This window comes from Mustela lutreola, chromosome 3 (genome assembly GCF_030435805.1).
Source record: "Mustela lutreola isolate mMusLut2 chromosome 3, mMusLut2.pri, whole genome shotgun sequence".
NCBI lineage: Eukaryota > Metazoa > Chordata > Mammalia > Carnivora > Mustelidae > Mustela > Mustela lutreola.
In genome coordinates, this window is record NC_081292.1 from 26,431,205 (window position 1) to 26,447,185 (window position 15,981).

Sequence of the window (15,981 nt, forward strand, 5' to 3'; positions counted from 1 at the left end):
TGACTGTTTCTTGATTGATTATATTTCAGAATCTTTTTATGATGTTTCAAATTAGTGCCCATATTCTAGGAGAGACAGTTATCTTTTTTAACTTCACCAAATTTAATCTTAATTAAGAGACACTTGCAGCTTAGCTGCTATTATAGGGAAACTAGTTGAGAAACAATGTTGCTGAGGGAAAAAGAAAGAAAAAAAAATAAGACTATTTCTCAAACTTATTTTCCAAAGGAAAAAATCTCTATAAATTTATTGTACATGGCATAGATGATATCTAAGGCATCCCTTTGTTCAGCTGAACTGCAAAATATTTTTTAGATGAAATGTGTGGTATTGACTTCGTCTTGTTTGTATATACATTGTGGATAAAAAAGAACCAGAAGTTATAGCAAATATAACAGAATTATCATTTTTCTTATGGATGGAACTCATACAAATCATTTAGGAAAGAGATTCTAGTAGATGAATGGACAGAGGAAATGAACAGAAAATACAGAAGAGCCAAAATAACAATTCCAACCCATAGAAAAAAATTCTACATAACTAGTAGTCAGAAAATTATAATTGAACATCAAGGCATAATTTTCACCTGTTTTAAAATGAAATTCTGGTGTATGTGGTGTAAAACTAGAACTTTAAAACATTTCTAGAGGTTTTTTATTGTTATATTTTAGGGTAATTTGACAAAAATTTACACTTACTCATAGAATATAGAGAACTTTGATTTATTAATTTTTGAGGATTTTTTCCTAAAGAAAATAAAAGTATTAAAGAAAACACAATTGCAATGATGCAATTTTATGTTTCTTATTGATTATGACTAAAAACAACTGGAAATAATTTGAGAGCAATAGGAAAAAATATTACATAAGCAGTTATATATTCACATGATACATGTATCAACAATAAGTATTAGATTAAAGGCCATGAGAAAATGTATATAATGTAAAACAGTTAAAAATTAAGATTCAGAATTATGCACTCTAGTAAAATCAAGGCAAATGGTATTTATTTGAGACCATGTGTAAAAGGCAATACATAAAAATGATACTACAACAGAGTGGTGGAATTTGTAGTATTTTTATTTTCTTTATTCCAAATGTTTGGTAATATTATATTATGTTAGTAACTTACAGTAAAATATTAAAGCTTTCATAGATCATATGGATGTGATGAATAAAAGACATGTGAAAATAAAAATATCAAATAAATTTGCTATTTAATAAATAGAAAAATACAAATTTAAAGAATATACAATTTAGACAAATGACAAGGATTTTTAAAATGATGGGGATGCCTGGATGGCTCAGTCAGTTAAGTGTCTGCCTTTGGCTCAGGTCAGGATCCCACAGTCTTGGGATCAAGTCTTTCATTGGGCTCCTTGCTCAGTGGAAGCCTGCTTCTCCCTCTCCCCCTGCCTGCCACTTGCCCTGCTTATGCTCTCTCTCTCTCTGACAAATAAGTAAATAAAATATTTTTTTAAAAAATGATGGTGCCTGATGTTGCAGATCTGGGAAATATTAAACATATTTTTTATTTTTTTTTATTTTTAAAGACTCCTGGTTTTTTTTAATTTTTATTAAAAATTTTTTTAATATAATTTTTTATTTTTTATAAACATATTTTTGAAATTAAAAATTATCTAGGCATTCCATTTCCAGAAATTTATCTTAAAAATATGATACGAGGGGCACCTGGGTGGCTCAGTGGGTTAAAGCCTCTGCCTTCGGCTCGGGTCATGATCCCAGGGTCCTGGGATGGAGCCCCACATCAGGCTCTCTGCTCAGCAGGGAGTCTGCTTCCTCCCCCCCTCTCTCTCTGCCTGCCTCTCTGCCTACTTCTGATCTCTCTCTGTCAAATAAATAAAAATAAATAAAAATATATGATATGATATTATTTATATTTGGGATTTAAGAAACAAAACAAATGATGATAGGGGAAAAGAAAAAGGGGGACAGCCAGAAAAAGCCTCAACTATTGAGAAAAAAACTCATGGTTACCAGAGGGGAGGTTGTGGGGGGATGGGTTGAACAGGTGATGGGGATTAAGGGAAACACTTGTGATGAGCTCAGGGTATTGTATGGAAGTGTTGAATCACTAAACTGTACATCTGAAATTAATATTATACTGTATGCTAACTGGAATTTAAATAAAAGCTTTTTAAAAAATTGGACTAATGTACACAGTTCTATATATGGCTAGAGTATATTATAAGTATATTATTCATGTTTTTCAAATCCTTCTTGTGTTGTGTCAAGGATCATGGTACATAACAAATAAATATAATCAGATTGTTATTTTAGGCAGGCACTTATGAATATAGAAGAGAGTAATTACTCTTGACAGCAGATAAAAATGTTTAGTATATCATATGTTCTCCTGAAGGCTGGAGAGTAACTTTTTTTACCTGGGTCTTGACTTTGTTGTATATGTAAGAAATGTGTACATTTCCCAAATACACATACACACAGAAATTCAAAGGAATGGCAAAAGAATGGCAAAATTAAATAAGATGCAGAGAGTGATATAGGTAGTACTTCTGAAACTGTAATTACATTCCTTATTCATAGAGAAAATTGTAAATTCTATAAAATACTAAAATACCTTTTTATATTAGAGCAGAATTTAGTATTACATTTGACACAGATTTGCTTTTAAGGTATTTAAAAAATTCACTTATGGTATTAATGGCAAATAGCTAAACATAATAAAGAATAATTAATCATATAAGGCATTTGTGTTTGTGACTCTTGTTTAGGATAAGTTGCAAATGTAGTTCAAAATATTCCTAGAATTTAGTTACTTTGTTTTTATTCAGTTTGTTTTTTGTACACTTTGGCCCAGAAATAGAGATAATAAAGTTTTAATGCAAATAAGTTATATAATTACATAAATAAAAATATACATGGATATTTATAATGCTTAAATTATCTATTTTATATCCATCCTCCTAGAAGTGTAATTAGAATAAATCTCTGTTGCATCTTGTTTTTACGTCCACTCTAATTTTACATGAGCTGCTTTTTAGGCAGACGTAAATCCTTCTTGGGAAGATTTTATAGTACCCAAGAGCAATACTCAAATAATTACTTCACTTTGTAAATTTTTTACCAAAGCTACTAACAAAAGTCTTACACCCCAGTAATTAATCTAATAGAATCAATATAAATTCATCTTGACTTTCAACTCTGTATAAAAGCTAAGCCAATGCTTATCATAGAAGATTTTCTAGCTCCTCTGGATAGTTTGAAACAATCATTTAAGTCACTATTTTTTTGTGAGAGGAATTCTAAAACCATTTTAATATATACTCTGACCCATTTTGTTTTATAGCTGTACAGTGTGGTAACCCAGGAACCACAGCCAATGGAAAAGTCTTTCGGATTGATGGCACCACGTTTTCCAGTTCAGTTATTTATTCCTGTATGGAGGGATACATCCTTTCTGGACCTTCTGTTAGACAGTGCACAGCCAATGGAACATGGTCTGGAACTTTGCCTAACTGTACAAGTAAGTTTCCTCTCATTATTTTAAATAATCACTAGTTCTGTGAAAAATGTTTGAGTGCATAAGTGTGTATGTGTGTGTTTTGTAAATCAATCAAATCGTGGTGAATATTGGTATTGTCTTTCCAATTAAAAAATGGTAGTTGTGTTACAGTTAGAAGTCACATTAATGACCTTAAGAATCTGCTGACTTACCAAAGTACTGCAATTGGCAGAGGAAAGAAGAATCACAGCAAATCAGTGCTGTTAAATGTAATATAACAGTTTTTTTTTTAAAGAACAGAGATGAATTATTACCTTAATAGAAATTAAATATACAAGGAAAACAAAATTTCATTTTGTCAATCTAACTCACATCAATAACTGACTTGGTTTTTAAAATTTGTAAATCAGGAACATGTTGCTTCCAAGACGCAGAAAGGTATTGGGCCTCTTTTTTTTTTTTTTTTTTTTAAACGTTACAGTGTAGCGAAGGTCAATAGTTATTAACAGTGTCAGTGGTGGAGCAGCCCTTGCCTGACCTGATAGTTCCCAGAAATTCAACTGAAAAGATAAACCTTATACTGAGTATGGATCATTCCTTTTAATAATTTGGCTCTTTTGTATTTGTATTTCCTGAACGACTGGCTCAAATGAATCACCCCAGATGAAGATGCTATCAAAGTCATGTCATGTCATGTTATATCTGTGTACCTGGAGAAAGTCACCTGTAGTTACTCTCTTGCCAATTAAGATTGCGTGCAATGACCTGGCTGTTGAGGTGCCTCATGGGTATTGATCTTTTCAAAGGTGAAGGCAGATCATAGCTAGGAGACTATTGAAATAAGCATTGAATAGAACATATTAGCCATATCTATAAAAGCAAAACACTTACCAGGTGTTGAGTGGAGTCAGTAAAAAGTAATATTCCTGGCCCTGTGTCAGCCTCAGATAATGTTACATTGAATCTCCTGGGCAGATCCTCACAGACTGAGCAGTGTTTTGATGAATACTCAAGGAGCTCTCTCCCTAGATCTCTCCTAGATCTCTCCTTTTTTTCTGTGCATATTCTCTCTGGTACTCTGTTTCAAATTCTATCCGTTTTGTTGTCTCCTGACTCTCATATCCATCTCTTCAACTCAGGGAGTCAGCTGGGCTCTGCATGGGTTTTTTCTCCCTGTGCCAAAGCCTGGACATTCTTTTACGGCAGTAAGATGGGGCAGTTGGAGGACTCATTTGCTTTTGTCTCTCAAGGATCACTGTGTTCTGTGCTTTGCTGCCTGATGAAACCTGGTCGGTCTTTTTTTTTTCTTTCCTTCCTTCCTTCCTTCTTCCTTCCTCTCTCTCTCTCTTTCTCTTTCTCTTTCTTTCTTTCTTTTTTTCTTTTCTACTTGTTTCAGGTGGAGAATAAATTCTCCCTGATTTCTCCACTTTGAAGGAAAGAAATCCTTTTGCTTACTTTGCAAATGTCTCATTTGTTTGGTGATGCTTAAAAATCTAACAATTAGCAGATATGCTTTACTTTCCATACTACACTATCCCATTTGAGCCTTTAGAACTGTAACTGCTATCTCTTAATCATCAGCTCAAATGACATATTTTGGTTAAGCCTTCTCAAGACACGTCTTCCTCATATCCCTTTTAGCTAAAAGTGCTCTCTCCATGCTGTATAACTTTTTTTCTTTCTTTTTTTTCTGAATGGCAATAACTTATACTGCTAAACCATAAACATCTTTTTGAAAAAAAATTGAATTGAATTGAATTTTTTTTCAGTGTTCCAAAATTCATTGCTTTAAGCTGTAAATGTCTTAGAACAATAGTGACCAGATCTGTTTATCCCAGTGACTTTCTAGGGTGGAGCACAGGACTGAAATGTTGGCTCACCGAAATATCTCATTTGAGTTTTATTTTAACTATGACTATACATGACTTATAATTTCATTCCACTTTAAAATGTTTATAGAAAGGGCTTGTAATTTTGTAGATAATAGAACACATAGATTCTGGAAGATAGTATGCATTTAATATATAATTATCAAATAGACTGAGATAATGAATATATTCAGAGTAAAGGAAATCAATCGAATAACACAGCTTCTTTTTCCCCCCACAAAGAATAACAAATTAATTTAGTCAAGGATAAATACCTAAGTCTTTTACTTAAGATGCTAAACTTCTATAATTTAAGAATCTAAGATATTGATAATGCTTATATGTGGTTATCAAACTGAATCAGAACCATTGTCTCAGATTTCTTCTCATTAAATTGCAGGGGAAGTCAATTTAAACACATATTGAAAGAACCATGTAATTTTAGATCTGGAAGAGATTGTATCATAGACTTGTACATGTAGATCAGGAAACTGAGATACCAAATTATTTAATTGACTTACTGACTACTGTCAGAGCCCACTGCTGAACAGTTATTTCTACTCATACATGGATGGAATTTTCCATTCAATTTAATTATTTCCTATATATACCAGAAAGGTTAAGTTCAAATAATAAATATTTATAATAAATTTTTAATTAACATAATTGCCTTTTGTAGGTACTTTTTTTTTTAGCATCTAAACATAAGGACTTATATAAGAATTTGAGATGAATTAAATTACATATAAAGAAAATTTAAAATGCTTGAACTAAATTTCCAAACCAAAGCCTTAGCAGCAGTTTTTTTGGCAAACCCACCTAAACAAAACAAAACTTTCCTTTTTTTGCTTTCCAATCAAATTGTTATTATTTTTACTCATAAAAAATAATATCTGTCACTCAGTGTTTATTGGTCCTTAGGATTTGTGCTAAGTAATTTACACAAATTCTCTCATTTATTTCTAATAACAGATTTATGAAATAAATACCATTAGCCTTTCTGTTTTGCATTTGAAGAAATTGTATCTTATAGAGGAAGCACAAATGTCTTCTTCAGGGTAACACAGTATACATAGGATCTAAGACTTAAACATGTTTATTTGACTCAAGTTCATCTCATTCTTTCTTTTTGTATTTTTCCTTCTCTTTGTTTTCTTGCTTTATTTTCTATCTTCCCTAGAATGGTCAAGCATATTTGACATGGCAATGTAGGACAATACCTATAATGCATATGAAATTGTTTCATTAATTTATAGCCTACTCTTCTCTAAATTTTTTCAATTTCTCTGCATTTACCCATTTGAGTTTTACAGAGTTATATCATCTATTAATGAGCTGGCCACTTGTAAGATTTATTTTTGTTCAACATTCCTTTCTGCTTAAAATTAGAATTTTTCTATATATCTTGTCAATAATTTTATTTGTCTCAAGATGAATGTCCAAACATAAAGTGCAAATATATGTTAATGATAATTTTTTAAATCTTGCAAGAGATGAAATATTTTGATGTGATGAGTCAAAGGGAATGAATCAAGCTACAGTTGAATCACATACGTAATCAATGACAAAGTGGAGCTGCTAGAATTAGAATAATATCAGCTGAAAGAGATAAGATCACCAAGACAGATGATATGATCCATGTTTCGATATAGGATGATTTGAATATGAATTAAGAGGGACACTTGAGGAAATTAATAAAGCCCTTAAAATATAGGTGAATGAATTATCCATTTACAATGTTGTGGTGAAAGTAAAAACAAAAAGAATTAAATTCTGGATTAAATTAAATTTACTAGATGTATTTATTTTTTATTTTTATATAAATTTTATATAAATTTATTATTATTTATTAAATTTATTTATTTAATAAATTTATTAAATTAAATTAAATTAAATTTGGATTTTTTAAATCTTTTTTAAGATAAAATTTTGGTCACTCTGTTTTTCTCCTGGGCTTGTTATCTCTAGGAAACTGCATAGTGAAAATCAGAATGGTCATCTAATTTTTAGAATGTAATTTTATTTTTTAGCTTATAGCAGTCTATTTTTTATCTGAAAATATAGAAATGTGGCTATATAAGGTAATCATACTACTTATGGATTCAGTTAATAAAAAAAACATTTACATAAACTCTATTATCTTTGGGCAGTTTCCTAGGATCTGAGAATAATGAGTCCAGTAAGTAAGATCTCTGGTCTCTAATATTTCATAGGGTGGTGAAATAGCATCAGTATTCCAAGAAGTTTCACCCTTTTGAGCATTTTCCACCAGGCTGATTTTGCAAATGTACATTCATTTGCTTGATTGGCCAATAGAAACACACATATATTTTCTTGATTGGCCAGTAGAAACACACACACACACACACACACACACACACACACACATTCTTTTTTCTCTTCTTAAAAAAAAAAAAAAAAAGAGCAGTTCAATCAATCCCATGGGTAAATTTGACTTGTTCATTTTAATGATTTTTGGAAAAAATTTTTGGAATAAACACAATTTAATAATAATAGTAATGCCCCCGTCCTCCTCGGTCCGTACCTAGCCAGAGTAGAGATGTTAGTAAAAGGGTAAATTTTCTCTCACATAAATTCTACCTGCTAATATTCAGCCAGGTTAAGATTATAAATGAACTGAGAATAACATATTTAATTAATTTTTCTCTAAAAGATGCCTCGCAAACAAGAACTCTTTCCCTCTTCTCCAGACAAGTCCTTTATGAACCACTGCCAGTTCTGGAGTGGGAAACTTTCCCTAAATAAACTAGTTTTGTCTTGGGTAGGTAAAAGAATATATCATACGATCAAGGTCAACTTTGGCAGAGGAATTATGTTGAGAAAGATCCATGAAACTAAACCAAGCTGGAAGGAAGATATTTGCCGTAATACCAAGTTCATATAAGTACTCTGATTGTACAATTTAGTGAAGTTCTTTTCTGTGATCTTTAGAATGAGAGAAAATATCTAAAACTAAGCACACGTTAAAAGTCATTTTAAAAATGTAGTAAAGGATTCTTACCTTTTGATGTCTTAACAGCCAGAGCCACCTTTGATACCCAAGACACGTAGTGTGTGTAGTATTTAAGGAAGAAGATACAGTCTGCACCAGGCCAGGGCTTGTCAAGGGCAGTAAGGATTGGCTTTCAGGGTGAAAAAGAAATACATTCATTTGTTTCTTGGAATTTTTTTTTTTTAACCCACTAGGATTCCTTCCAAAATGATTAATGCCCTATATCTGACAGGTCTTGGCATTTGGGCCAAGGACAGCATACTCAGTCAGATACAGTGATAAATGAATCTGAGGCTTTTGTTCCAATAACCAGGAACAAAATCCTTACTGGATCTTTGTTACCAAACAGAATTCTCCAAGACTTTTCTTTCTTTCTCTTTTGTAAAGAATGGTTCAGGGAGACGGAGCTACTCTCGCACAGGAGAAAGCTGGAGAAGATATCCCAGCGTGAAACTGGGTAAAGTGAAGCTAAAAAAAAAAGTCATCTAAATCTCCTTATGGAGAGAGAGCTATCTCACAGTGCAGTGGTTCTCAGACAGGGGTGATTTTGCTTCCCAGGGGATAGTTGACAATGTCTGGAGATATTTTTGGCTGTCACAGTGTGGGTGAATGAAGTGTACTATCAGTATCTAGCAAGTAGAGGTCAATGCTAAACATTCTCAATGCATAAAGCAGCCCCCTCCATTCAAAAATTAGTACCAAATGTCAGTAGTGCCAAGGTTGAGGTTGAGAAAATCTACTTCCGAGATCTAAAAAGGAAACCAGTGTTTGAATTGGGAGATTATATAAAACCAGAAGCATTATCAGAGAAATGATCACCTTTCTAGTACTTTGTTCTGCTATAGTAGAATTATTTTATGAACCTAAAACCTGGAAAAGCAAATGTGTGATTATGTCTGGGTGAGAATTTCCATTACTGCATGTCTCTAATAGGAAAAAAAAAATGAAGTTAACTCAAACATCCAGAGTTTAGTTACATAAACTATATTGCATGTATATCCAAGTAAGGGAATAAAAGTGTGGGCAATGTGACCCTATTTTATTTAAAAATGCATATTTATAATCCTCACTTAAGAAGTTAAAAGAGAAAGTGGTTTTGAAGTGGCATAGACTAGAATTACGACAATTATGTTTTATTTTTAGCATAGAGATTATCTACTTAGATTTATCATAAATGATGCCACATGGGCATCAATTGCATGATAAAAGCTAATAAGAAAAAACTCCCAGAAAAACAAATTCAAACCTTTAAAACAATGTATATTTTTTTGAGAATTTGAGCTCATTATTCCTTACATATCATTCACATATTTATTCTTTAAATAAATATTTACTTAAACTTTTATACTGAGTGATGCACTAGATGAAGCTCTGAAAATATAACAGTGTAGAAAAGAGACAAAACAATTGTCTTTCTGGGGTTTATTGGTGTGTGTGTGCACATGTTTGTGCCTGTGTGCTTAGGGGTTTTGGTGACCTTTGAAAAGATTTTTCTTGCAATGAAACATAGCATTCCGTTGTCATGCCCTGATGTCTCTGAATTTTAAGGTAAAACCCTAAAGAGCCCCTCTTCTAAGGTTTTGCCCGAAAAGACCAAAAGCCTCTTTTTTGTTGCTAAAAACAAACTGATGGTAAATGAATTGATGGGAAGAACAGGTACTGTTTACAAAGACTGTTGCTATTGGAAACTGCCTCTTTGACTGGCCTTTGCTTCACAAGGAAGACACCAAACAAGTCCTTGGGAAGCTGTGGTTGTCAGGCATTTCATTCACGATGCTCCCACAATATGCAAACTCTCTTTTGGTGCCTCTTTGGAAAATAACCCTTCTGGCCTCTTACAGTGGCTGCATCTCAGCTCACTGTGCCTTAGGATCAGGTTAGCTGTTCTTTCTTGCCAGGGTTCTGCAAACAGCTTCCATCTGCAAACTGTTACCTAGAAAACAACAGTTTGTAGGTGTGCGCCTTCATTTCCCTCTTCTTAATTGGAATATAGGTTAAAAATAGAAAAAGACAGAAGGCAAAATGAACAAAAAAAAATTGAAGTCTTAATACTCACTTTGAAATAGTTGTAAATTTTGAAACAGAATTTCAAAACTGAAATTTCGAAGTGACATTCCTGGTAAATAAGCAGGATTTGATTTCTTATTCAACTTGGTTGTACAATTTAAAAAGTTGTTTCCTCTGCAGTAATTGAAAGAAGAAAAAACTGTCCTATATGCAAAATTCTTATTAGGAGTCAGACAGAAACACTCAATGAGTGTGATTTTAGCAAACTGTCTCCAGGGCTCTGAGATTATCAGGTGAAGTGCCCTGAACCTTGTTCTTTAATTTAAATGTCATTATTCACTGTCTTAAAACTTCTTAGGCTTAGTGGATTAGAATAATATGAAAGAAATCTTGACATTCATAATTTTTAATGGTAAATTAATAAATACAATGTAATTGAAGTTCTATTAAGGTCTTCCATCCCTTAATCTACTTTTAGTCTTTGACCCTAGATCTCCAACATACATCTCTAGTCTGATCACCCATCCTGCTGGCACCCATGAGATGATCAGGCAATCCTTGCTGAATAATTAATTACAAGTAAAAATGAAAGCGTATAGCCCAGATTCACTTCATGAAATTATTTACCCTCTTACAAACAAAAAGATTTAAAAAGGCAAAAAAAAAAAAAAAAGATACTGAAAGGCAAGTAATCCCATATATATATATATTTTTTTAAATCTCCAGGAAAAAAAAATAGTGTAACCTTCTGGATTTTCCTTTTTTCTCTTAGTTGATGGAAAACTTTTAGACAATTCCTTGTCCAAAGCAAGCTTAAATCATGTAACTCACACAGCAAATTCAAAACAGCAAATGCTTTTGTGGTTTATATATAATCTTTGTTTTACCTTATTATTAAATATCATATTTAAAATTATTTATGTTTTCTCTGCTGTCTCAAGTCTTCCTGAAACTTCTGGTGTGGCATTGTAAATGATAATATTGTATATGTAACAGATCTAGCTTTATGGGCTAAAAAAATTAAGAGAACCTCGTGCTCCAAAGGGTCCGTTGCTGGGGTTTAATGCTCTGTGATTGCTGTCTTAAATTTCTTTTTTTTTTTTTTTTTTAAGATTTTATTTATTTACTTGACAGACAGAGATCACAAGTAGGCAGAGAGGCAGGCAGAGAGAGAGAGGAGGAAGCAGGCTCCCCGCAGAGCAGAGAGCCCGATGTGGGGCTTGATCCCAGGACCCAGGGATCATGACCTGAGCCGAAGGTAGAGGCTTTAACCCGCTGAGCCACCCAGGGGCGCCTTTCAGCTTTAAATTTGTATTTTGTAAGTGAAATCTACTGAGACAATGGAGCATGTGCGGAGGGCTTGGAGACTCTGTTTATGTGCAGTCAGCCTCTCTGCCTCCCTGTCTTCTTAGAATGGGTTACAGGCCATTCACCCTCTACCGTGTGGTATCCCTGGCCTTGCCTGACCTCCCCATTCTCACTCCTATTCTGCGGTCATTGATGCTCTCTGCCCAACCAGTCCATGGTGTCATCAACAATGGGAGGCTCACATTGCAATTTTCTTCCACCCCTTTGTGAGGGCCTGGTTGCAAGCATGAAATGGGTAGAGGTTGGGGATATTTACAGAGTCTTAGAGCAGAACAGGGCAGCAGGTCTCCCTGTCTTGGGCTGGTAACGGCAAGGCATATTTAGTAAGAACTTTATGTAGGCCTCTCACTGATCCCCGATCCAGACAGCAAATGCCTCCCAGAGTCCAGAGTGGAGGTTGCAATTTCTTGGAGGTCATTCTTTCACTTGAGCTGGCAATGAGTTGGCGAAAATGGTAAATTGATTTCTCTGTCCCTACCTTGGCATTTTCATTGCCACAAATCATGTATCCTGCCCTGTGTGTAATAGATTCACATTTTATAGCTTATTCATTCTTTCATTTATTCAATAGGAAGTATTCTTTTTGAACCTAGCATTGTTTTAATTAAAAACTATCATGGGGTGGGGGGCACCTGAGTGGCTCAGTGGGTTAATCCTCTGCCTTCAGCTCCAGTCATGATCTCAGGGCTCTAGGATCGAGCCCTGCATCGGGCTTTCTGCTCAGTGGGGGAGCATGTTCCCCACCCCAACCCCTGCCTGCCTCTCTGCCTACTTGTGATCTCTGTCTATCAAGTAAATAAATAAAATCTTTAAAAAAAAAACTATTATGGGGGCACCAAGGAGGTTCATTTGGTTAGGCATCTGACTCTTGATTTTGGCCCATGGCATGGTCTCAGAATGGTGAGATCCAGCCCTGAGTCAGGCTCTGTACTGGGTGTGGAGCCTGCTTAAGATTCTCTCTCTTCCTCTCCTTTTGCTCCTCCCACCTCCCCCCTGTTGCCCCCACTTGTGATTTACCTATACTCTCTCAAAACAAAAAACAACAACAAAAAAAACCCCAAACTATTATAATATCCAGCTGAGTAACACTGTGAAGAAAATATGCTCTCAGTCTCCCAAGCCTGATCAGTTAGAGATTTCAGTTGCCATATATATGAATACATAGATTTCAAATGTTATATTAGAAATCTTGACTCTATAGGATGACTTCTCCATGATCCCCTAATGCATATTAAAAGGGGTTACTGCATCAGAGTGCCTTACAGTATAATAGTTTATTAACCTAGCCTCTTCAGAGTCTAAATGACAGTTTCTGAACCATATGCATAGAATCTGTAATAAGCGTACCTGATCATAATCAGGAATTCCCAGTGTGTGGTTTAAATATGCCTATGTTTTATGATTAAAAATGAGGATGATAACTAATTTTCCCTACTTATATATTAAGTATGCCATATGCTTACTACTTCTCTCCATTAAATGGTACATTAACCATCTGCTCTTCTAATCCAATACTGATAGTCATCAGTTGTGGAGACCCAGGTATACCAGCCAATGGACTGAGATATGGAGATGATTATGTGGTTGGACAAAATGTCTCTTACATGTGCCAGCCAGGCTATACAATGGAATTGAATGGTTCCAGAATTAGAACTTGTACAACTAATGGCACATGGAGTGGAGTAATGCCAACTTGTAGAGGTATGATAATTTCTTCAATATTATCAGTGATAACTGCTGTATATTTACTTTTTAATGTGAAAAATGTAAAGTAAGCTTAAGGAGCATTTTTGTATTATTTCATTTTTTTCTGATACTGAAAACTGACTGCTGTAGTTTTTATTTTAAAACCATATAGAAAATAAAGAAGTTAAACTATTTCAAGAAAAATATTATATCTTATTATGGGTAATGACAATGATTTTTAGTGCATCCAAAACAACAAAAATATCATGTGCTCTGGTATGTACTCACCTTCATCATTTATATTGATTAGTGACTATTTAAAAGAGAATATAAGCTTAATGAATTAGAATTTTAACTTGATGATTCACTTGGGTCAAACAACTCAAAGATGGGAAAAAAAACTTTCTGTAACTTGAGATAGTCATACTAAATTGTAAAACTAACTCTTTATAAACAACATGTTTCTTAGTGCAATCCGAAATAAATCTTGTTGTCCATAGAGGCATAAATTTGTTACTTTATGCTATTTATTTTTTCACTGGAGATATGATTTTTTTGCCAATTTTTCTGATTATTTATGGAATACTGTAGATGTAATATCAGGCTATTTCTATTGTTTTATAATAATACTGAGATTTCTCATTCAGGTGTCTTTCTAAACATCTGTGAATTGACAGTTTAACAAAAAGAATAGTTTCAATGTGTGTCTTTTTATTCTGATTACACTGTTTCTAAATCAGATCACTGTATATATACAGTTAATATATACAAGTATATGAACACACATCTTATATTTAGAAGTTATTTCATACATCATTAATTGATTCTGTTAATGATAATGTAACTCCAAGAATTATTCATATATGTTGGTGGTCATACAAATAGACATTCCTCATTTTTAGATTTTGCAATGTGTGCCCCTCTTTTTCTCTTCATCTCTGTCATGTTATCCTACCCATCTTTCCTTTAAGCCAGCTTATAAAGCAAATTTTAAAATAAATGTTTAAACATTTAATAATTTATTTAAAAACTCTAAAATAAATTTAATTTGTTGATAGAATTTAAATGGTTGATAGAACCAATTTGGATATTTTAAAGAGATGCCTGATGTAAGTTTTTTCCAATGTCACAGAATTACTTACAAATTTCTTGTTGACACTATATATAGCCAAACAGCCCTGATGTTCAGGCTGTCTAAAGGTCATTGGAAAAATAATTTTATATAAAACCAATAATTTATCAGTTACAGTATACTAGATGGAAGGTCACCCTCTATTTGCTTTCCTTAGATGTCAGGCAGCTTGTTATTTTCTAAGAGTATCTCTGACAACCAGTAGCCATTATGTTGCCAAGAAATAGTCACATCCTAGAGGGATTAATTCCAGGGATGTTTCAGGACTACTACCAGGAGAATAAAACATGTCACACCATATTGTCCTCTGAAAGGTTAAATTAGTACATATGCTTCTTCTGATGATTTTTTTCTTTTCTTTTCTTTTCTTTTTTTTCTTTTTTTTTTATACCCGGGATATTTCAGCAGCTGTGTCTAATCACTTTTAATGTAATTGCAGCTGTTACCTGCCCAACTCCTCCCCAGATTTCTAATGGAAGGTTGGAAGGAACAAATTTTGACTGGGGCTTTAGTATTAGCTACATCTGTTCTCCAGGCTATGAACTATCCTTTCCTGCTGTTCTGACCTGTGTAGGGAATGGTACCTGGAGTGGGGAAGTACCACAGTGCTTACGTAAGTATAATTTCTATACTTAAAATTGCATTTTCCCATGTCCACTCTCTTGAAACTAGACTGAGATTATAGCTGTTACTCAAAATTTTCAGATTTTGCTAAAACAAATATGAGATTGTTAAAGTGCATTCTGAGGCATAATTAAAATTCAGTAGGAAATCATATTTATCAGTGTACTTTTCCTGTAATCTTACTGTTATGTTCTTTTTGATATGATTCTAAATATTAAACTAAATAAACTGTTTTGCTTGCAACCTTCTTAAAAAATTATTTCTCAAATTAAAGACGTTAAGATTCATTCTACTACTGGAGAAGTTATTCTTATTTTGTCCAGTGTGTCTCAACTGAGTGCTCCAATTTACTCCCAAATTTCTTTCCACAATAAATCCATGTTACTTGACATGGTCCTTCAAATCAAGTTCTTATGATACTATTTGTCATGATAATGTTTGTGATTATATCTAAAATGATTAGGGTAAGCATGGAGAAGAGGGATTAATATTTTCTTACAGGAGTCACTTTACAATATATGTTCCAGCAAGTGTCACTTGAAAATTAATTTGGAAGACTGCAAACAAAATAAAGGTCAGCTTTGTGTTTTACACAAATTATTGTAGCACACAATACGGGCAGCCTTCATGCTGAGGTGTCTAATGTGATCTTGTTCCTCGCCTGCCCTCCCTTCCCTGCATGGGGTAAAGGAGCTCCCCACCTGTCCCCATGGCCTTGAAGTTAGGCAGATATAACTGATGAAATGACGTGGAACCCTCCAGGCTTCTCATTCACAGTGGAGAACAAATTGCATATG

At 33.6% G+C, this 15,981-nt stretch overlaps 1 protein-coding gene across 2 annotated transcripts in view; it reads left to right on the top strand.

Annotated features, from left to right (window-relative positions):
* The window catches only part of CSMD3 (CUB and Sushi multiple domains 3), a 1,244,673-nt gene that overhangs the window by 1,191,472 nt on the left and 37,220 nt on the right, over positions 1-15,981 (top strand). For both annotated transcript variants that reach the window (XM_059165746.1, XM_059165745.1), the window contains 3 exons: positions 3,331-3,507; positions 13,264-13,443; positions 15,000-15,173. In XM_059165746.1, the coding sequence (XP_059021729.1) occupies positions 3,331-3,507; positions 13,264-13,443; positions 15,000-15,173 (531 nt within the window). The remainder of the gene's footprint in view (positions 1-3,330; positions 3,508-13,263; positions 13,444-14,999; positions 15,174-15,981) is intronic.